The following is a 24,393-nucleotide window of genomic DNA, read 5'->3' as shown; positions in this document are numbered from 1 at the left end:
AGGATGCTTCGATAGCGGCCTTTAGCTCATCCAGAGTGTTGGGTCTTGAGTCTCTCAACGTTCTCTTCACAATATCCCACAGATTCTCTATGGGATTCAGGTCAGGAGAGTTGGCAGGCCAATTGAGCACAGTGATACCATGGTCAGTAAACCATTTACCAGTGGTTTTGGCACTGTGAGCAGGTGCCAGGTCTTGCTGAAAAATGAAATCTTCATCTCCATAAAGCTTTTCAGCAGATGGAAGCATGAAGTGCTCCAAAATCTCCTGAAAGCTACCCGCATTGACCCTGCCCTTGATAAAACACAGTGGACCAACACCAGCAGCTGACACGGCACCCCAGACCACCACTGACTGTGGGTACTTGACACTGGACTTCTGGCATTTTGGCATTTCCTTCTCCCCAGTCTTCCTCCAGACTCTGGCACCTTGATTTCCGAATGTCATGCAGAATTTGCTTTCATCCGAAAAAAGTACTTTGGACCACTGAGCAACAGTCCAGTGCTGCTTCTCTGTAGCCCAGGTCTGGGGAATGCGGCACCTGTAGCCCATTTCCTGCACACGCCTGTGCACGGTGGCTCTGGATGTTTCTACTCCAGACTCAGTCCACTGCTTCCGCAGGTCCCCCAAGGTCTGGAATCGGCCCTTCTCCACAATCTTCCTCAGGGTCCGGTCACCTCTTCTCGTTGTGCAGCGTTTTCTGCCACACTTTTTCCTTCCCACAGACTTCCCACTGAGGTGCCTTGATACAGCACTCTGGGAACAGCCTATTTGTTCAGAAATTTCTTTCTGTGTCTTACCCTCTTGCTTGAGGGTGTCAATAGTGGCCTTCTGGACAGCAGTCAGGTCGGCAGTCTTACCCACGATTGGGTTTTTGAGTGATGAACCAGGCTGGGAGTTTTAAAGGCCTCAGGAATCTTTTGCAGGTGTTTCGAGTTAACTCGTTGATTCAGATGATTAGGTTCATAGCTCGTTTAGAGACCCTTTTAATGATATGCTAATTTTGTGAGATAGGAATTTTGGGTTTTCATGAGCTTTATGCCAAAATCATCCGTATTAAGACAATAAAAGACCTGAAATATTTCAGTTAGTGTGCAATGAATCTAAAATATGTGAATGGTAAATTTTCATCATGACATTATGGAAAATAATGAACTTTATCACAATATGCTAATATTTTGAGAAGGACCTATATATGTGGTGTTTGCGGATTGTAGTTATTGTTTTCCCTTCTTTCTTTGCAGGGACTGCACTGACTGATTTGCGATGCAAATTGACACAAAAGTTCAGATTTTTAACTCATTTTTCAATCCCATAGTTTGCGTCACATCCTTCGCATATCTTTGCATGGCTTCGCTCCAGAAAACTCCTTTACATAGGGTTAACATGTAAATCACTCAGAACGCAGCATTAGCCTGACTTAGAAGAAGGTTCCAGTGTTGTGGAAGACCTCCTGTCTTGTTCCAGTATCAAAGAAAACTCACCTATCAGTCCTCAATGAGAATAGACCTGTTGCCCTGACATCCCACATCATGAAGGTCCTAGAGAGACTCCTATTGGCCCACCTCAGTAAGCAATCAATAAACTATCAGGACCTCCTTCAGTTTGCTTATAGCTGTGGAGTTGAACTTGAAGATGCCATCATGTACCTGCTTCAACAAATCCACTGTCATCTGGACAGCACTGGGAAGGGACTGTGAGTATCTGTTATTTAATTTCTCCAGTGCATTTAATACAATTCAACCTGATTTGCTTTGTCAGAAACTCCAGAAGACTCAGGTGGAGGCTTCAACAATCTCCTAGATCAAAGACTACCTGAAAAACACACCACAGTTTGTTTGTAAGTAAGTAAGTAAAAGTAAGTAAAATGTATTTATATAGCACTTATCACAGATAAAAATCACAAAGTGCTTCACAACAAAAAACAAAAAATAAAAGTACAACAATATCAAACAGTAGAATACAATATAACATGTTAATTAAAAGCTTGTCTGTATAAAAATGTCTTCAGCTGCTTTTTAAAAGAGTCAATGGAGTTTGTACAGCATAAAGACAATGGAAGAGAATTCCACATCCTTGTGAGACTGAATGATTGTGTGTCAAACCAGGTAGTCAGCAGCACAGGAGCACCACAGGGGACTGTATTCTCACCATTTCTTTTCATTCTGTACACCTCAGACCTCCAGTACAGACAGATTCCTGTCATCTGCAGAAATACTCAGATGATTCTGCAGTTGGTACTGAGTACAGGGAGCTGGTGGACTGCTTTGTGGCATGGTATGGAAACAGTCATCTTATCTTGAACATGAATAAAGCAGTGAAGATGATTGTAGATTTTAAGAAAAACAAGAATAGGTCAAACACTGTTTACATCATGGGAGAATAAGTGTAGGTGGTGGAGGAGTAAAAATACCTCGGTGTTCACCTGGACAACAGAATAGAGTGGAGATGCAACTGTGAAACCATCTACAAGAAGGGACAGAGCAGAGGAAGTTTAGGTCCTTCAGTGTTTGCAGCAAGATGCTGCATATCTTCTATAAGTCTGTGGTGGAGAGTGTGATCTCTTCTGCCATCATCTGCTGGGGTAGCAGCATTAGAGCCAGGGACTTAAAAAAGCTCAACAAGCTGATAAAGAGGGCTGGCTCTGTTCTGGGGACTCCTCTGGAACCTCTGGAGATAATTGTTCAAGATTCTTCACAGAATGAAAAACATTGTGGAGGACCCTGAGCATCCTCTTCATGAGACTGTTGTACAACAACAGTGTCTTCAGTCACTGGGATGAATGAAATGTTTCTGAATTGAATTGAATGGAGGTAACTGGATTGCAGGCGACTCCCACTTTTAATGCAAGGAAGGAGGCAAAATTGCTGAAACTTGGTGATAGTGGTATCACCAACTGCTGCTGCTGACACTGATGTTATGAGCTTAGTTGTTGCTGAGCTACAGACATCACACCCTAATGTGTATGTGGTAATATCTGGTGATTTTAATCATGCCCCGCTCTCTCCTACGCTTCCAAATTTTCAGTAGTGTTTTAGCTGTTCTACCAGAGAAAACAAAAAGTTGTATTTGTTTTATGCAAATGTCAAAGATTCATACATCTATAAAGCAAGATCTTCTCTGGGTAAATCAGATCACAAAGATCACAATTTTCTTTTTTTCTTTACAGAAAGTAAACCCCTTGCTCCAACGCAACCTCTAATGAAGAACTGGTATTGGGTTGCTTTGAGGCTACAGCCTGGGATGCATTGTGTGACTGACTCTATATACCTGTGTATATAAATGGATTGCCACAAATAAAAAACATACATTATTTGATGGACTGCAAGGTGGAAGCTATATAGCACTGTTCCTGGGTTTGTATCTGGGCCAGGTTCCTCCTGTTCAGTTCAGTTTTAAGACAACAGCAACAGCTCACAAAGCATCAGAACATTTCCCTTATTTCAACTAATGTCCGAATTCTCACAATATGTCCTGAGAGTTGACCTGAAAACAGATATCTTCTCTCTAACAAACAATAACGTTTTTTTACGTATTCTGGAATGGTCTTTGAGTCCTAATAACTTAAACTGAACCAACTCTCCCAGAGGGATCTATACAGAAAATCTCCCAGAAGGCCCAGAAGGCTTTCTGATCAGATGCCCACACCTTCAACTGAGTCCTTTCAATGCAGAGGACGCAGTGACTCTCCATAGTGACTCTACTTTGAGGAGGTCTTATTATTATTAGTAGTAGTACTACTAGTAGTAGTATTAATATTAGTATTATTATTTCAACTAATTATTAATAATTTCCTGTTAATTTTAGGTTTACAATCTCAGCTATAGCATGTGAAGCCTCATTTCTTTGTAGAAGACGTTTTTCTAATAAGGTCATCTTGTAATTTAGTTTAAGGAGAGTGACTATACCTCAATTACCAATTGAGGTTTGTCCTGTAACTATAGATGTCATTGAGTAAACATTTTTTACCTTTCACTTTCTTTTTCTGGACTGTTTTTTCAAAGGACATAACAATTTTTTAGGCACAGATTTTGGCAATGAAAACTCCAACAGGAACAGAGCCACTGCTTGAAATTCAAAGTTAGGTCCTGCATTTACCAGTGTTGCAGCAGCAGTCAGAAACTTTTAATTAGGTAAGCATAACTGCCTCAAAATTCCCACAGTCATATCAGTAATTTGCCAGTTTAGCTCAATTTGTTTAGCCAATTAGGAAATGAAAACTGTTGTCCATGCAGCTGTTACAAGTTTTTGCTCACTCTCGTCTTCGACCCTTTAAAGTCTTTGTTTATGTTCCTGTTTTATCCTATTTGAGTTGTTCCATTCACAAACCCATACATTTACTTTTCAGGGTTAGATAGTAAAATTATGAAATTATTGTTTGGGTAACTATTGTATGTTTGTCTTTTTGTAAAATACTCAATACTTGTTAGGACTTGCGAGATAGAGGACCCCAGAAGGCAGACTAGAAGGCAGCATGTCGGTAAGTGCAAAAAAGATTTAATTAAGAAAAAATCACTCTCAGTAAGAGGCAGGAACAAATTAACAAATGGGCAGGCAAGATAGGCAAGGCATGATCTGAACAAATAAGGCATGATTAACTGAACAGGTGTGTATATATGGAGAGAAAACCAGGTGGAGCAAGGAGACAGATTAGCTTAGAGCAGGTGAACCGAATAACGATAACTGACAGACAGAACAGAACGTGGCTGGAGCAAGAACAGAGACTCATGAATACAAACAAAAACTAAACCATGACCAGAACCAAAAACCAAACTTGACAAAACATGAACAAGACTAAAACATGACCAGAAAAATAATAAACAGAAGCATGATTCAAAAACTGTGAGAGAAATATAAGAAAAACCCAGAAACCAAAAACCAAACAACCCCAAATCATAACAGTTGTAAATAGAGGAAATACAAGTAAAGCTGTTTATTTTTATCTGTCTGCCTCCTCCATGCATTTGGCTACTGCTCTTCAATATTTCACGACAACAGCTCCAAAAGAGTAAGTGTTCATGCATCAAGGGTTTCGGTCTTATATGTTGGAGCCAGAATCTGACTCTGATCATCTAAAAGTCATAATCGATGCTAAGGACATGCTGAAACAAACATAGCTGTCTGTGCCACAGTATGGATCTGTTAATATTTGATTTTGATGTTTTTCTTTAGATTGATTTTCTAGCATGTTTACCTCTTGTAAACATCATATCCTGCTGCTTTCAGCTCTGGTCTATGTGAGGTGTGCCAGTACTGCAGATGGCTTACAAATCCACTATTACATATACTTACATATACTCTATCATTCCATAATAAGAGTAGATTACTTAATTTTGCAGTTTGTGCAAACGTTACAAGTGTACAAGCTACAGATAATACATTTTTAACTTGGCAGTTAAATAGCGAACAAGTTTTCTATTGCTCTTTTACATGTGCAGTCAGTGGAGTTGGTCCTGGCTGCTTTCACCTCAGAATAGGAAGATGATTGTATGTGTTTTGTGCAGGACTACAATGCATTTTTGCTGTCCCAGAATTGAAGAAATTTCCAAGGAAGAAGAAAAAGAAGAAGGAGAAGTTCACCAAGGATGACATTCATGTGAGAACTGATCTGATCAAATGGAGTTGGATGTAACCAATTTCTGGCTGCTTTCAGTGCACATTCAAGCTGACCAGTTTAGGTTTTTTTCAATTACTTTTTTTTTTTTACTTTTGTGCAGTTCCTATTTTTCTTGCAATCTGCCAGGGTAACATTGAACAATTCACATACCTTCCATGGGCTCCGAATGTCTCTTATTCACAACCAGCATCTGTGAAGGTAGTACTTGTAGAGGCCTGCAGGATAAGACCACCTCTTCTCCAGAAGCAAACCATTAACCATGAAAAGCTGGTTCCAAGCCAGCGTATTTTAGCGATGAGGCAACCCACCCACCCCCCCTCCCCGAAACACCACAGCCTGCTGTGAAATACCACAGCCTGTGGTATTAATAGATCACAGAACACTATGACATTTAACTGCACCATTTAATGTTTTCCCTATCAAGACAAATGCCACTTCAACACATGTGTATTAAGTACCACTGCAAGAGAGAACAACTCAACATTAATTATAGTAGAACAAACAGGAATAAAAAGTTGAAGACTATCTTTTAATAGTCCTGGAGTGTGTTTTTGTGTGTGTATTCAAATAATAATATATGTATATGTAATATATAAATAAATATTGTCTTTAAGACACTTTTTGCCACACGCCATTGACAACAGACCTAATTCTAAGCTATCTCGAGGTGCTTTCCATCCATCCATGTTCTATACCTGCTTCTTCCGTACAGTGTTGTGGAGGAGCTGGTGCCTATCTGCAGCAGTCTACGGGCAATAGGCAGGGAACAGTGTGGGCAGGTCTCCAGTCCATTGCAGGGAAACACAGAGGCACACCGGACAAACAACCATGCACACAACCATTCATACCGAAGGGCAATTTAGAGAGACCAATTAACATAACTATCATGTTTTTGAACTGTGGGAGGAAACCAAAGTACCCAGAGAAAACCAGGGCATGCATGGAAAGAATATGCAAACTCCATGCAGAAAGACTCCTGGCCAGGAGTCAAACCCAGGACCTTCTTGGTGCAAGGCAACAGTGCTACCAACTGCACCACCAAGCAGCCTCAAGCTATTATCATAGACCCTAAGTTTGAAGATGTGTGCTTTAAACATCTGTCTAAAATAATACATTAAGCTTCTTAATCAACCAAAATCACATAGTTTCCAAATCCATAGTTTTTTAGTCTTTCTGTTTGCATAACTTAACCAATCATCCTCATTTAAACAGGGTTTATTTTGTGAACAAAACAAAGAAAGACATGACAAAAGCAAATCCTAGAAAAGTTTTATTTTTAGGTGTCACACATGCACAACATATGTTATAGACCTTTTTAATATGCACAAAAAGTGCCCAAACATAATTCTGTTCCTGTTTTTTAGTACAGAATCTCTCCAGTGTAGTAAATTTATTTTAGATTTTGATTTTGTGTTAAAATTCTTAAGGAGCATTATGGCAGGTACAAATGCAAAAATGTAATAGACAAGCAATCCTTGCTTGGAGAAGGAATGTACTGTTAGACGAGAACAGGCCAAAAGAGACATGGGCCCGAAGTAACTGCTGGATGGAAATGAATCCTAGTTTGCTCCTGTATGTTCTTACTCTAACAAATGTTCTGAAACTAACTTTAGTCCATAACTAGGTTTTTACCAATGCAAATGTTAACTAAATATATCATACACCTCAATACATATCAAGTCAAGTTCAATGTAAAAAAAAAAAAACTAATAAGAGCAAAAGAGAAAACTGAATGGTGCAAGGTAAAATTACAAAGACAAGAAAAAATAAGTAAGGAAAATCCAGAAGAAAAAAAAAATTCACTGAAGAATAATTAAAATGAGAAGTTGTAGCTGGTGATTTTAGCTTATATTTCCTAAAATTAAAAAATATATATAAAAATTTCTTTTTTTTCCGTTTTTGATAAATGAAGTGAATTAACAGAAATATAACAACACTGCTTTGTTCTTTTCTCTAAACCAAGAATACAGTTTTAGCCGCGGCACTGGTGGTGTAGGGGTTAAGTGCATGACCCACATACAGAGGCTTCAGTCCTCGATGCGGCCTCCCTGGGTTCGAGCCCTGAACATTTGCCATATGTCTTTCCCTTCCCTGCCCCCCATTTCCTATCTGCTTATTTTGAGAAAAAGAATACTGGAAAAATAAAGGCCACTTGTACTGCAAAAATCTTTAAAAAATAAATTATGTTTTTAATTGTAAATGAAAGTTTTTGCTATGGTATTTGCGTATTTCCTTGGTTTTGGCAAACTGTGCATATTTTCTGAGAAGTAAAGGCATACAGCAGTGGATTAAGGCAATTATTTAAAAATGCAAGTCCCTTGACAATGTCCCATATGTCTACACAATATTTTAACAGGCTATTATTTTTAAAGCATATAGCTCCCAAAACCAAAACATTTATGCTATGAACAGGTGACCACAGAGCAAAGTTGCTTACAATGATACTGGTTAGCAGCCTGGTCGTCTGTGGATTGTTGAAAAAGGCTGCCTGGCAAACCTTCCTGTGGAGGCGAATGTAGCAATAGGCCACCACAGAAAGGCAAACAAATCCAGATGTGATCTCTGACAGCAGCATTGCCACTCCCTGAGCCTTAGATGAAAACTGAGGGTAGCAGTATCTCCACTGCTGGTTAGTTTGCAGCTGTTCAGTCACCAAAGCAGGGATGGACAGGATCATAGCGACAAGCCAGAGCAGAACCAGTCTTTTTTGTACCTGACTGCACCTCCATTGGTGCACCACCACAAAGTAGCGCTGTACACTCAACATCGTCACAGTCAGCAGGCTGCCATAAAGGTTACAGTACACAATGTAACCTAGAAGCTTACAGGCCACCAATCCAAAGTTCCAGGTTTTAAGCAGAGCATAAATCCACAGGGGTAGAGTCAGTAGAGAGAGCAGGTCAGAAATAGCCAGATTCAGCATCAAACTCTGGCTCACGTGGGACATGTTCTGCCAGTTGGGCTTTAAAATAATCACAGCGATATTTCCAGGAACTCCAAGCAGAAAGCAGAGGGACAGCACCATCGCAGGGATCAGCCCATTAGATATCCAGGCACGATGAGGTAGAAGTCCTTGAGAAGAAAGATTAGAAGGGGCTGTGGTGGAAAAATTATCCATGGTGCAGTTGGCTGGAAAGGTTATGCATTCAACAGTTAACTGTGGTAAATGAGCTGTCACGGAAATAAGGTGGTATTTTAAAGAGGAATTGAAAAGCCCCAACCACTAAAAAGGGGCAGTATATCCTAGGTTAAGTTTTCATATTTTGTTATGCGTTCTAGAAATGCTTGGTTAGATTGTGTTTGCACAATAGAAACTGACAACTTGATCAATGGACTCTAGCCCTCATTTCTGATTATGCTATCTAATTGGCTTATGAAAGGTGTGATTCTGTTTGCTGCTGCCTGTGTTCCTCTTTCTGTTAAGTTAGAATATATTTTAGACATGACAAGGTGGAGTTCAACCACCAATAGACCTTAAACTCGTCCTGATTAGTCTTGGATTAGAATGATTGTTTGCAAGGAAAAGGCAGATGCCTCCACAGGAAACGATCCACTGTTCAGAATTTACATTTAACTCCAACAAAATCCTGACAAGTTTTTGACACTTAATGGGTCAGGCATTTTCCTATTTTATTACTATTAATGGTTTAGTACAAAGTATTACAGAGCCTTGTAAAAATATTAATAGCCATTTAATCTTTTCTCATTTTTGTTAAAACAAAGCACACCTTTATTCAGATCCCCTGAGCCAGTATTAGCACTTACAGCTGTGGGTTTGGTTATGTCTCTACCATTGTTGCAAAGCTATGGAGTGACATTTTTACCCATACTTATTTGCAAAGTAGCACAAGCTCAATCTATGAATGTCAAGTCTTGCAACAGATTCTCTATTTACTTTAGTTGTTGACCTTGTTCAGGCTAGCTATTCTATCACATAAATATTTTTTAATATCACCCATTCCATTGTAGCTCTGGCTGTAGGTCTGAGATTGTTGTTCTGATGTAGGGTGGACCTCTGGCACAGTCTCAGGTATTTTGTAGCCTGTAACAGGTTTTCTTTCAGGAGTGTCCTATATTTAGATCCATACATCTTTCCATCAACTCTGACCAGCATTACTTCCCCTGCTAAAGCCAGAGATGCATCCCCACAGCATGATGCTGCCACCACCATGTTTCACCATGGTGATGGTGAGCTCAGGATTCTATGGAATGTTAGTTTTACTCCACACATAGCATTTTGCAAGGACTAAAATTGGCTTCTAGTGACGTCATTTTAAGAAAAAATATGATGCTGTCTTAGAAGACAGCATCACACGTAGCAATGGGGTCAACCACATCAGTTTCTGGCAAGACTGCTTGCCCCAAAAATTTGTAGGCTAAAATAGGAGCTCTCTGAGAGGACTCTGAGAATCTTTGAAAATACAGACCCTGGTGCTTTGCTCCATGGGTTTACATTCAGGCAAAAGATGTTTTTTGCATCGAGTTATTCCTGTGATTGTGTGGGTTCTCTCCAGGTGCTCTGGCTTCTCCCACTGTCCAAAAAGCCGCAAGAAATTGATGGGTGGCTAAACAAATTTTATTGTAGCCAGAAGCTCTTAAGGAGAAATTGTGATTTCATAATTATTCAGCGGTGTAGGAGTTTTTATTAAATTCTGAAACCCGGCCCAAACACTGATCTGTTGAATGATGAGATCATGTCAAAATGATCATAATATCTCATTTTCGGCGAACTGCACTGCAATCCCCATGCAAACTTGTAGTATAACCACATGCAGGGACGTGCACAGATAGACGCTAGGTGGTGCTAGAGCACCTGCCCTTTTATCCTTTGGAGAAAAAAGAGCCCTCCTGAAATCTTTTTTTTTTTTTTACAGTGTATAGTGTGGGGCTCAAGGTAAAATTTCTGCATTTAAAGGCCTATAATACCAGTGCCCCCCCTTCACCAAAACACACACGTGTCCCGCCTCGTGTCTCTCAACGGAGACGGGCTGCGTGCAGAGTGGAGAGTTGGACCTGCGCTGGTCCAGCTTACCTCTTCTCTCCTCCCCTCTAAGTTGTATTTTCTACTTCTGTGTGTGTAAATATGATGATGTGATCAGAATATCTTATTTTCTAAATAGCAGACATCTTATCAGTTCTCAGGACTTGTAATCTCATTAATTTTTATTCTCTAAGGATAATTTTTGTCATATATCACACTGGCTACATGCAGAAGTATAGATGATCTTCTTATGATTATATTCTCTGATGTTGGTTTCATTTTGACTATAAAGATTTTATAACTCATTTTCTGGGTATAGTTGATTTACGTTGTAGAATGGTCACTGGTTACTGAAGATAACTCATTTAGTGTGACCTACCTGGTAAATTTGGCAGTGTAACCTGCTTTGCTACAACATAAGGTTATTTGGTGCAGAAGACATTTTGTGATAAAAGAACAGAATGATATAGTCAAGACAAACACGTTGTGCTCAGTGTGTAAAAAGAAAAAAATTAAGGATAACGTAAGTTTCAAATTTGACTCAGGAAGTTCAGGTTGTGAATCGGTAATCTAACTTTAAATCAGTCTATGATAAGTTTGTTGCCTTATTAATCTTAAGAATTTTGTCAAATGCATTCTTGTTTTGAGTTTTTTTTTTTACCTGGGTGGTCATTTCCCTTCAACCCACAGGACAGTTTGTTTTGGTGCTGCTTAGTAATACATATAAATTATGTTCATGTTGTGTCTGTAATAAATCTCACACTACAAAGGGAACCGACAGCTCCATGTGCCGCACAAGATGCCCTTTTTTTCCACTTGAGCACCTGCCCCCCAATATGTCTGTGCACGCCACTGACCACATGAAAAGGATTATGGCAGGGATGGGAAGAACAATTAATTAATTAATATAAATTAATTTATAATAAATAAATAAACACATTTTGACCAAGGCGTTTGTTAAAATTTACATTTTGTGATTAACTGTGTTTAACCACGTATTAGGAATTTACTGGTTAATAACAATGTTTAAATTTATATTAGTCATTTAATAAATATTAACTGTATTTGAAGTGATATTGAACTGATTAGTTTGTGTGTCAGTAATTGTAAGTTTTATGGTTTTTCATTTTTATATTATACAATCTTCTTAGAGCCAAGAAACAGAGCACTAATGAATTTTTCTCTGTTATCAATAGATCTTTTGCAATTAGATACACACCTGGAAACAAACTTCACAGACACCTTTGTTATACATTCCAGTGAGCTCATGAGTACAGAAGCAACCCTGCCCACAGTGTTAGCATATCACCAATTAGATTTGTGGTGCATGTCAAAGTCCAGCATATTGATAAATGTGTGCCCAAGAAGATAAATATGTATTGTACTCTAATTAGGGGACCCTGTCTGGGGATAGAGTCCAATGTTGTACAACTTTATATGTGGTTAAAATAAGTTAGGCTTGGGTTCCGAGAACTTAAGACTGACCCTATCCCTAGCCATCACATGGAGTGATGGATTACTAAAATGGTGAGGAGGAATGTCTATGAACTCTCGCAAGATGACGACGAATTGGATATAAAAAATTGACCTTGATTGCGTTAGCATTAGCAGTTGCAGTTAATAGTTTTAGCCAACAAAGGAAAACAGCTTATTTAGCAACCCTTTTGGTTTCACATGTGCTTGAAATATGAGCACTGGTGGCACGTTATGGCCGTTCTGTGTTTAAATCACTCATTAAAAAAAAGTTTGTTGTAATTTTTAAACACAACTAAAGGCTCAATAGATGTTCATATTTGCTTAACTGGTAGCCTGCTGAGCTTAGGTGATCTAACTTTTAACACCACAAACAAAAGCAAAACACCATGGAATAAGCAATATTTAGGTTGTTTCATCCTACACTGATTTTGTCTGCCCAGAGACCACCTCTTCTTATGTGAACGGTTCTGATGAACAGGGGTGAAGGTCCAAGGCATTAGGTTTAAATCAGGTTTCAGAGTTCATCATAACACATAAATATTCTTTAATCTCACCCATTGTGGGCGAGATTAAATGGCTACAATGGCTGTAGGTCTGAGATCGTTGTTCTGATGTAGGGTGAACCTCTGGCACAGTCTCAGGTATTTTGTAGCCTGTAACAGGTTTTCTTTCAGGAGTGTCCTATATTTAGATCCATACATCTTTCCATCAACTCTGACCAGCATTACTTCCCCTGCTAAAGCCAGAGACGTATCCCCACAGCATGATGCTGCCACCACCATGTTTCACCATGGTGATGGTGAGCTCAGGATTCTATGGAATGTTAGTTTTACTCCACACATAGCATTTTGCAAGTAGGCCAAATAGTTTTATTTTCTTCTTATCTGACCAGAACATATTCTTGAATATGCTTGATGCGTCCCATCATGGCTTGTGACAAACTTTAAACTGGACTTTTGTCCTTCTTTCAACATATCTCTTCTCTTCCAAATATTGCACAACAGCCAGATTTGTGTTGAGGAAGCAGAAAATGAACTTGGTTTATAACCGCAAAACAGGTCAAAATGAAAGAAATAAAAATCAGCATCTAAAACAAATTTTGGACTGGCAAAGGTTTTCACGTCTCATTAAAGCTCACTTCAAGCTCACTTCTCCATAGTCTGCCTCTTTCCTAAATGGCATGCTTTCTATAGGTGCAAACTCCAAACCATGAATGCAACATAATATATTTTTCTTTGTCAGTCTGGATTTAGACTGTTGACACAACAGACACAACTTCCTGAGTTCTCAAAAATATTAGCTTCATCTAAACCTTCAACTTGTAAGTTAGACCCGATCCCAACCAAATTTTTTAAAGATTGTTCCCTTTGATTACCAGCCCCATTTTAGATATGTTTAATCTATCCTTAGAAAATGGATATGTACCACAGGCTTTTAAAGTAGCTGTAATTAAACCTTTACTAAAGAAACCTTCGCTTGATCAAGATGATTTACTAAATTACAGACCTATATCCAATCTTCCGTTCTTATCTAAAATTCTTGAGAAAACAGTTGCTAATCAAGTGTGTGAGCATTTACACAGCAATGATCTGTTTGAAGAGTTTCAGTCAGGTTTCAGGGCTCATAATAGCACTGAAACAGTTAATTATATTATCAGCATCAAAGCACAGTGGGTCTTTTGCATGATGTGCTATTACAGGTTGTGGATGCTTGATCAGTTTTGTGTGCATTTTGCCATGATTAGGTTTGTGCGCGTACAGCAGATGATCACTGACAGCGATGTTTCACTGGAATGATGTTGAATGAAGTGTTGCAAGGAGTTTTACCATAGGAGAAATATCATGGCTTTTGTTTGTGATTAGCTCCAAATCAGAGCTGAGATAATCCTACATAGAATCCTCTATTCTCATCTATTTTTAATATTTTTATTTTTGATAACCCAAATGTGTTGGCACATGTACAGAAGTGTCTCTCTTCCTGTCATCTGTCATTCTATCTATGCCTCCTTCTGGCCAAAGTGACAGCAGATGTTTCTGCGTCCCAGTTAGCACCGCCATTTCAAATGTAGTACATCCACACAAAAATAGCACCCACAAACCGTTTCAGGTTTTGAAAATCGCATTCCGGGTGGTAAGGGATGACATAAGAATATCCTCCTCCCATTAATTTGCGTGTTTGGATCATTATCATATGTTTTGCATATTCATGAAGGCAGACATGCTAAAAAGTTTGCACCCACAGATCCGCTGATTTTGCAAACGCAATCCGATTACCACCTCGTTTGTAGATCAGCTTTGCTGACACAAAGAGGTTTGCGTGCGGTTTGGTACACGCAAATATTTTGAAGATCAGGCCCTAAGTGTTAACTACTCATAGCTAGCATGAGCTATGTGCTAACTATACATAGCTAGCCAGTGCTTTCTATGATCAACATTTACAGTTTGACCAAAGAATTTGTCAGGAATTCAGTATAGGCAGGTGATATTTTGTGTAGTTTTTAAACATTGTGTATGAAATTTTTTATCCATTTTATATTGTTTATCAAAGTCTTATTAAAAATATGAGGTTGTTTTCTTAGTTGTTATCATGAAAATTTTAAAGCAGAATTAAACTGAATAGTTGCTCATTGGCACAGGTCCACTGACAGGGGGTTAAAAACGGGTCAGTTGTCGTTGTCCCAGGACAGGGGAGAGACACTGTCAAGCTTTAAGAGATTGTTATATTCATCAAAATATTTTGAAATACCTTATGTGAGAATTATAATTGCAACCATAATATGTTCAAAATTATTCTAATAATTCAGTCATTTATGAACAGTATATTAATTACAAAGTGTGACATAATAATTATTTGAAATCACCTATTATTTACCTGTCTAGCTTTCTCAAGCACAGTCCGCTATTATTAGGCCTTCAGGCCATGCACCTCACTATAATCAGCATTCATTCTAAGCTGAAAGTAGAACTGACACTAAATTGACCTGGGGGGAAATAGGGATGTTAAAAATCTCATATCAGACAGTAGTTTAGATGCCAGAAGTGAACCTAGCTGAATGCATTTCCTTTTTTTTTTTACCGTGTCCTGTCCGGCAGAGTAGCACTCCATTTTCTGAGTACCAGGAAGAAGCCCAACAGATTTACTTTCACAAGAGGAGCATTACAGCTAACGCTTGCATTTCCTTTTTAAAACCAACAAATGAAAAATAGAAGATTATATCTCAAGCACACTGCAGAAAAAATATATAAATAAAATTATATAGGAAACGATAAGTTAAAAACAATTAAAAATGCTTTATTATTATAATTGTCATTGAAATACACCAATAATTCTGTCTGGGTGACAAAATAAATGCTCTCAGTAAGTATACAACAGATGTTTTAATAACTCTGTTGAACAAAAATTCACACTTCCCTGGAAGAATTTTAATGAGGATCTTTTGTTTGCGGAAAAAGCTCATCTGAGCTCATCTGAACAAGTGATTAACAACACATAATGCTCCAGAACCTGCTCTTAAACATTTTACCTGACACTGTACATAAAAGGTAACACAAATATCCTTTTCCCAATACATAAACCTTTTCTGTTTTGCTTACAGCAGTGATGTCAAAATGTATTTTTACTATTATTATTACAGTTGCGCAATTATGCTGATCTCTATGAAGCTTGTGCTGCAACAAGTCTATTCTTTTGCAAACATTTTCTTATGAGTAAAAGCATACAAGAGTGGATTCAAACAGCTATTTAAAAATGTCACTGCCTTAAAAGTTATTGAAGTCTCTTCACAGAAGTTTAACAATTTGTAATTTTTTAGACATATAGCTGCCACTACCAGCATATTTATGGAATGATATTGAGCCCACTGAACAAAACTAGTAACGATGATACTGGTTGGGTTGTCTGTTGATCGCTGAAAAAGGCTGCCTGGCAAATCTTTTTCTGAAGGCAAGCACGCGAAAATAACACAACTGCAGATTCTGATTTACCAAGCCAGGGATGGACAGGATAACAGCAGTGAGCCAAAGCATAAACAGCAGCATTCCCCTTCGTACCTGATGGCACCATCTCTGGCGCACCACAACAAGGTAGCGCTGGATGCTCAAACCAGTCACAGTCAGCAGTCTGCCATAAACACTGCAGTACACAAGGCATGCTAAACGTTTACAGGCCACCGGTCAAATTTCCAGCCAAACAGTAAGGAGTAAATCCAGAGTGGAAGGGTCAGCAGACAGAGCAGGTCAGAAATGGCCAGATTCAGTAACAAACTCTGACTCAGACGGGACATATTCTGCCAGTCAAGCTTGAGAAAAATCACTGAGAAAACAGGGAGACAACATCACTGCAGGTCCGAGAGCACTGGAATCCCAGGAAGGCTGCGGCGAAGAGGAGCAGTTAGTAGTGACCTCAGTGGAAGTGATTTGCTCCATGCTGAACCTTGCTGGCAAAGTTGTTCTCTGATCAATTGATGTTGGTTAACATGAAGTTATGGAAGTAAAGTTAGCAGTCAAAAAGGAACTTAGAGATGACAAAGGGGAAATTGTGGCCATTAAATGGCACAATACATTTTACATACAAAACGTATTTCTCTAAAAACCAGGTGAGTTACTTCATTATTCAGTTTGATTTCCAGGTGGCTGAAAAGCGCTCTGCAATGTTTTAGAAATAGATTATTGTGGTGGACCAGACTTAAGCAAGGACAAAAGGTGTTCAAAAATTGGAAAAACGTCTATTAAATACTGTCAAAAATAGTTAACAAAAGGTCATAGATCATAGACAAATCAACATCCATACGTACAAAGGCACTTCTAGCCTTGCCTGTTAGCAGAGGTATTAAGTGAAAAGTCCAGTCAGTTCTAGGCCACCTGCAGGCAGAAGCCATTCTTTCAAAAGTAATGAGAAAGTGTTCAATGTCATCCTCTTCACTAAGTGTTTGTAATTTAGGTGCCGGAGAATGTGCATAGAGAAGGTCACCTGATAGACTGTGTTGCGGGGAAGCTGCTACTCCAGGATCTGGTAGTTGTGTATGCCGCACTGAGGAAGTGGTCTGAGATTGAGTCACTTCTAAACAAGCTGAACTGTTTTTCCAGTTCTTCAAATTTCTGTTCTTGCCTAGCAGCTTCTCTGGTCCCATAGTCCTCCTTGGCCTTCTGTTGTCCTAGATGGGCTCTGAGAAGACTAGCCAAATCTGAGTATTGGTTCACTCCCCTTCTCTTCCATGTCAAACACACCAACAGCTACACCTTCCTCAACAGCATCTCTTTCATCTGGCTCAGATGATAATAATACATATTTCAGTATTGGCATAAAGGATTTATTACTTTTTAGTAGTTTAATGTAATAAACTTTCAAACTGTGTGCACTAAATCTCTATACTATTACAATCAGTGCTTTAATTAGCTTTAATAGCTGTTGCTGAAAAAGACCTCAGGCTAAATTGAAGTCAGGAGTAGCCTATTGATACCCAAAGGGAAATTCTTTATATTTATTTGAATTTTTTTAAAATGGGAAATTTTTATTTCAGTCGCAAAAACAAGCAGTCTAGGACTGCATGTCTGAACGTGCAGGACTGAAACTGTGGTTTCCGGTCTGCAGAGACATATTATTAAATCTTGTTGGCCTTCCAGGGCAGCTGCAGCTTCCCTTAGCAGCTCTGGTACAGATTTTGACATGTCTCTGAACACAATCTTGGCGCTCTCATTTCGTCTTGGGAGCAATGCACACCGCTAATGTTCAAGATGCGTAATGGTGCCGTCAGGGGCAGGAGAAGAAGAGTTGCCACTGACGTCACTCTCCTGCGCCAGTAGGAATTGCAAAGTCAAATTGATTTATGGAACACTTTTTGCGGGCGCAGGCATGAAAACAAAAAAGCATCTTCCTCTTAGTTTTTTCTTTAGTTGTGTTACACAATGAGCATTCTTGAAGAATAAAATGAAAACGCAGTTTAAAAGATCTATTAGCAATTTCATTTATGAGTCAAAAAATGCAGCTATGACTGTAATGAAAAAGCATTTCTGTAAATACATTTTAATTTTCAGATTTGACATTTCAAAATTAATTTTGGTCACTCTTTGCTGGGTCATGTTTTGAAAATGAAATGTTAAATGTTATTTTATTTATCATTTTAATAAAGTAACAGAATAAGCAGTCTTGAAGAATAATATGAAAATGCAGTTTGGATAATCTATTCATTTTATTCATGAGTCAAAAAATGCAGCCATGAAAAAGCATTTCATCTTTTGAAAATGGTCGTGGGGGAGCTGGTGCCTATCTCCAGTAGTCTATGGGCAAGAGGCAGGGTACACCCTGGACAGGTTGCCAGTCCATCGCAGGGCAACACACAAACAACCATACACACACTCATTCATACACCTAAGGGCATTTTAGAGAGACCAATTAACCTAACAGGCATGTCTTTGGACTGTGGGAGGAAGCCGGAGTACCTGGTGAGAACCCACGCATGCATGGGGAGAACATACAAACTCCACACAGAAAGACCCCAGGCTGGGAATTGAACCTAGGACCTTCTTGCTGCAAGGCAACAGCGCTACCAACTGCGCCACCATGCAGCCCGCAGTTTGAGTTATTTATTTTTCATTTTATTATTCCATTTTAATTTGAATATTGGGACACATTTGCTTCCATAACTTTTTCTTTTCCTGTGAAAATGAAAATGCAAACTACTAAAACTGAAACATGCCTCTTCTCTGGCTTACAGTTCTGTTTTTTTTTTTTGTTTTTTTTTACATATTTCAACTTCTTTATTTTCAGAAAGTGGCTAGTTAACTTTTCATTTCATTTCCAGTCTTCATGCTGAAAAACCATGAGTCTCCATATATAAAGATCACAAAGAAAGTGAAAATTATACTTCCTAAAATGTACATTTAGTTAACACCACATAAACCTAAAATATGCAATAGCTTTTACAAGAATCCTCTTATTAAATCATTTACATGAAAACTGCAGGTGTCCCTACATAACCTAAAAAACTAGCTGTTTAACTAAAATGACACTACAGTTCTTGTCTTGAGTAATTTAACCTTGTATCCTTTGAAAAAGGTTCAGTACACATCATAGAAAGTAAACTAGTCCTCGCAATAAAAATACATCTTTTCATTTCTGGGTCTAAAAAAAACAGCAGGACAACATTTTGAGTCACTTAATGGCCCCAAACATAATATTTATGTTTCATTATTCATCTATTGATAACTTGGCTATTTGACAATTTTTCTATTTATAATCCTGTATTCATCATAGCTTGCTTTGACAGATACAAGAATAAAAAAAATAAGAAAAACTCTATATTTGAAAATCCATTCATTTAAGTCTGATTATTGGATTGAGGTTTTGCAACTGTGGCAACATCTGGTGTTTGAGGGATACTCTCATTCTTTTGGGGAATACTCTCATTCTCATGCAAGCGATTATTCACAAATAATAGTGCTCTGACAGTAAAAAGACCTGCAAGTTTACTGCAGGTTCCTAGAGTTTTAAGACTAGGCTTAAAACCTGCATTTTTGATAAAGCTTAAAGTTGGAGTGCCTTAGGTTATCCAGAGATAGCTCCATATATTATGCTACTATAGACTTAGTCTATAGTATGAGGGATGGCTGCAAAGTCAACACCAGTGACTGTCCACTGTCTCTACATGCTCATCCGGGAGGAGGGAATGCTGCAAGTCACTGACTGGAAGCAATCTGCCGGGTTTCCTTAGATAGAAAAACTTTTTATCCAATTTGAATAAAAAGCTAACTCCGACTGCACTGTTCAATGGTTAGGATTAATTGGAATGTATGTACCTGACTGTTGTGAAGTGCCTTGAGACAACGTGTGTTGTGAATTGGCGCTATATAAATAAAACTGAATTGAATTGAATTAATGGAAGAAATGCTGACCACTGTTCCTCTCAGCTACTTTCTCCTACTGCTCTCCAATTTTGCATCATCTACAGCTATTACTGCATTTAACTTTATGTTCTTCATAGATGTTAAACCTGGCCTGACATCTCTGTTTAGTTATGACACCTTCCTGGAAGGGGGCATCGGCTGAGAATTGTGTGACTAATACCTTCATGCTCTTGTCCTTTAGAAGTAAACAGTCGATCCTCTCTTTCTGTGTTTAAACCTGTCTCTTTCCTAGACAAAGCAACAAAAGTAGTTGTTTCTGCAACTTTGTTTTTTATCACAAACAACTAGCTCATCTGTGTCTCTCCTAGATTAAGCAACCAACAGAGCAACTGCTGCTTTTATCTCTTCTTCACTAACATAGAAAGTACTTCTGAACCAGTGCTTCTGTGTTTTTTTTGTGTGTCTGCTCTGTTCTCAAACCCCTTAGTTGATAGCTGCAGATGACCACTCACCTTGAGCCAGGGTGTGCTGGGAGGTTTACCACCTGTAAAAAGCCAGTTTTCTTTTCCACTGTCAGCACACGTATGCGGGATTGCTTCAAAGTAACCAACTCTATGTAATCATCTTCCTGTCTGTCACCAAATACTTGTTCAGGAAGTGGTACTGCTGCAAAGTCAGTGGCTTGATGCAATTAGTTTGGTATCTTTAGATATAACGCTTTTTTATCAGTTTGCATAATAAACTGAACTTGACTGCAGTGCTTAACAACTATGAATGAATTAGAATATGTGTAGTTGACTTTGAATCTGTCTGTCTGATTGGATTTACTGTGTATTTCCTTGTATAAAATGGATCTGTTTGTTTTGTAAAGTGCCTTAAGATGACATTTGTAGTGAGTCGTTGCTATATAAACAAACTGAATTACTGAATCAGATTTATTTGAATCTTTACAGCTACACTTAAGCAACATCACTGGAAAGGTTACTTGTGTTCAGTTGACTGAAGTGCATAATGGGGAAAAAGTCAACTTCACCTATTTGCTACTGTATTATTCACACCCAGTTTCTCTGCAGTATTGCTGTCATTTATATACATTGCTATATTATTAGAGGAGAAAACAGAGAAAAGAAAAAATCTTTTTTTAGTTAAAGCACTATTAGTGTGAAGAAAAAAAGGTGTATACACACTATTAAATGCTGTCCAACCTATAGACCAGTATGTAAAAACTGGATTTGTTTCTTACATATCCAAAATTAGTTCATGTTAAGAGAAAAAAACAAAACATGTTTTGTTTCCCTAAGACAGATTTTTTTTTTTTTTGCTCTGATCATAGAGAAGGGTTTATTAAAAACAGAAGTTTGACTAAGCTTGCTTAGAATCCCAAACCAGTTCTTTACATGTTCTTCAGTGTATTTCTCCATGCTACAAATTCACAAAGTAAACCCACAAAAATGTAAAGGTGCAGTTTTGTGTGGCGGATAAACACACACGTGTTTCTATGCCGATCTCAGTAAATCTGAGTGTAAATCTAAAATTCTTTTTTGATCACATACAGCTTGTGCATTAATAATGACATGGTTCTAATTTTAAACATTAAGCTTATCCACTTAGTTACTGAGTTACTGTCAAATGGCGAATTGGCACCCTCTGCTGGTCAACGGAGATGTTCAGCATATATGGAAAAATGTAAGGAATGTCGAGTTGTATCAGATGAGTTTTTCATTTTGAATTTCTATATTTATTCATTTGGGAAATTCAATTTGATTAGCTCAGTATGTTAATTAAATTCATGTGTTCTTATAACTGGAGCTTTGTTCTAAATGCCAGTACAGAAAGTGTAAGAATTTGATCAACTTAATCACAAAGCAAAAGTAAATGATTTATTTTAAGCCAATAAAATAAAAATCCGCTAATTACTTTTAAGATAAACATGTTAAGCATAAGTTGAGTAAAACCTTTGATATGATTAAATCCAAGTTCTTAAACATACAATAAGTAGGTCATGTTTGTTCTGACCCAAATTCATTTGAGTGCATTTGTGATGTTTCTGCATTTTTCTGAAGGCGATGGAGGCACGGATGTGCATGGTGACAGTGCTCAACATCCTTGAAAATATCCAAATCATCTAGGTAGATAAAGATGGAAATGTCCTGGAATACATTAGGGATTGAAAGAATGCTGGAGCATTTCAAGCAATTTGAAACCAAATGTGTTGATATGAGCTACATCATATCAACACATTTGATTACATAACAGTTCTAATTATGCAGAAATTAAACCAAAACATAGAGCATTGACTGGAGGGGAAACCGTGCATACAGACACGCTAAGGAGAATTTTTTGTTGTTTTTTTTCTATGAAAGTGACATTTTAGGCATTCACATACAGCTTTCATAAGTCACGTTTTGGGGATAACTTTTACAAATGTAAGCTTTGATCCTGTGATTATATCAATACCTTTTTGTCACAACAAATTTTTGTTTTGTTTTGTTAAAGCACCATGCCAACTATAACTCTTCAAAAACAATTTTTTTTTTCAGATGAATGTTATTTCTTATTAAAACTGTAAATTTTATGACCTAAAATGACAGTTAACTCCAGTAACAATAAAAATAAAATTAATTCCTGAATTTAGAATTACAGTAACATATTTTAAACCCTCACAAACTGGCAATATGGTTAAACCAGTTTCCGTTTTGCTCCAATTCAATTTTTTTTGATGGAGAACGTAAGAAATGATGTAAAAAAATAAATCAGAAAAATCAATCTTTATTTTCATCCTATCAAACTGAACAGAAACAACATGATAGGTATTATTTAATCAACTCAGAGGTAAGGAACGACACAGAGTCAGTTTTACTTGCGGCAAGGGTAGCTCACACTTTGCAGTGCAAATCTACAAAGCATTAGCACCCCTTTCTCTTTATTTATAACATGCTGGTTCACACATAGTTCAACAAACATTCAGTGTGTGTGTGTGTGTGTGTGTGTGTGTGTAAGGTTAGGGTTCATGTGTCTTGTTTTTAAGCAGAGAGAATGGAGTGAGGATTGGTGCCAGTCCCTAGATGTTGCTGATAATAGCATAACTCACCCTTCTCTCTTATTTCTTTGTCTATGGCATGTGGGGGAAGAAAGCACTTAGAGCAGACACAAGTGATAAACAATATAAAAGTATTAAAAATCCTAACACAACAGGAACATTTTGAATATGCGTGCTTCCCAGTGACTTCGTGTCACTTTTTTTTTTACGTTCTTTTTGCACAGGTCACATAAGCTAACATAACTATTTTGCTGTGAGTAGAGGCTTACAGACTCTGGTTGAGTAGCAGTTGCCTTTCTTTTGCATATGATATCAAAACTGGTTGAATATCCTTAGAAACACTTTCCTTTATGGAGCACTTCCGGTTTTTACATTGCAATTATTCCTTAAAAACACAAACACTACAGCAAAAAGAGAAAAATCCTTTACTTTTACGCGAGTCTAAATAAGATCTCAACCTTAGCACTTTCAAGGCTCAAACATTACCCTGATATCTGCTGTTTGAGGATTTCTGCTGCAATGGTCCGTTTTTCTGGTAAATAATTTTAGAAGGCATAAAGGTGTAGATTGATGTAACCTTAAATGTTACAGCTGCAGTAAATTTACATGTGTTTATACAAACTTTTGTATAAATGTACTGGCCCAACAGCCAATACATTAAACGTAATGCTGGATGCTCAACATAGTCATGGTCAGCAGGCTGCCAGAAATGTGACAGTACTGTAAACAGAATAAAAGCCTACAGGCTGCCAGGCCAAATGTCCAGCCGAAGAGCAAAGAGCTAATCCAAAGATTAGGGGTCAGCAGACAGAGCAGGTCATAAATGGCCAGATTCGGCATCAAACTCTGGGTCAAACCAGACATATTCTGTAGTTAAGCTTGAGAAAAGTAGCAGTGATGTTTCAAAGAACACCCAGCAGAAAGCAAAAGGAAAGCACCACAACAGGGACCAGAAGTATTCAATACCAGAACGGTTGAGGAAGATATCTCAAAGAGATGTTAGCAGGGGCTACAGTGAAATTAAGTTGTTCCATGTTTCATCTTGTTACACAAGATGTGCTTTGAGTGCTTTAAATAAATGTGAAGTGGGTGGTCAAATAAACGGTTTATAAAATGTGATGCAAATGAGCTGGGATCTGTCACGTGGCGTTCTGTCATTGGTTGGATCAATATGCTTTCTGTGTCTGTTCATTCTGAGGAATTTACCTGAATTTTATTCAGATATTTATTGTAAAGCACATTTTAAGCATGATGCAGACTGTGGTGCTTCAGTGTTGACTCAAACATTGATAAAATATAACAGGAATTTATATTTGTCTACTGGTAATTCAAATTCAGAAATACTTTATTAATCCCAAAGGGATTGATAAAGCTCATATTATGCATGTTTCTTCAAAGAGCCATTGTAGATGCTGATGGCTGTGGGCAGGGAGGATCTCC

The 24,393-nt window shown here is 38.0% G+C and overlaps 1 protein-coding gene and 1 pseudogene across 1 annotated transcript; both read right to left on the bottom strand.

Moving 5' to 3' along the window:
• Positions 1–5,722: 5,722 nt before the first annotated feature.
• On the bottom strand, positions 5,723–9,461 carry LOC124881504 (C-X-C chemokine receptor type 2-like). The gene has a single exon (XM_047387089.1). It carries the CDS (start codon positions 8,731–8,733, stop codon positions 7,828–7,830), a length of 906 nt encoding a protein of 301 aa, XP_047243045.1. The 5' UTR covers positions 8,734–9,461; the 3' UTR covers positions 5,723–7,827.
• Positions 9,462–14,668: 5,207 nt separating this feature from the next.
• Positions 14,669–16,399, bottom strand: LOC124882488 (annotated as a pseudogene).
• Between the last annotated feature and the right edge of the window lie 7,994 nt (positions 16,400–24,393).

The sequence above is a fragment of the Girardinichthys multiradiatus genome, chromosome 15 (assembly GCF_021462225.1).
Source record: "Girardinichthys multiradiatus isolate DD_20200921_A chromosome 15, DD_fGirMul_XY1, whole genome shotgun sequence".
In the NCBI taxonomy this organism is placed as follows: domain Eukaryota; kingdom Metazoa; phylum Chordata; class Actinopteri; order Cyprinodontiformes; family Goodeidae; genus Girardinichthys; species Girardinichthys multiradiatus.
This window is presented reverse-complemented; position numbering and strand designations above follow the sequence as displayed.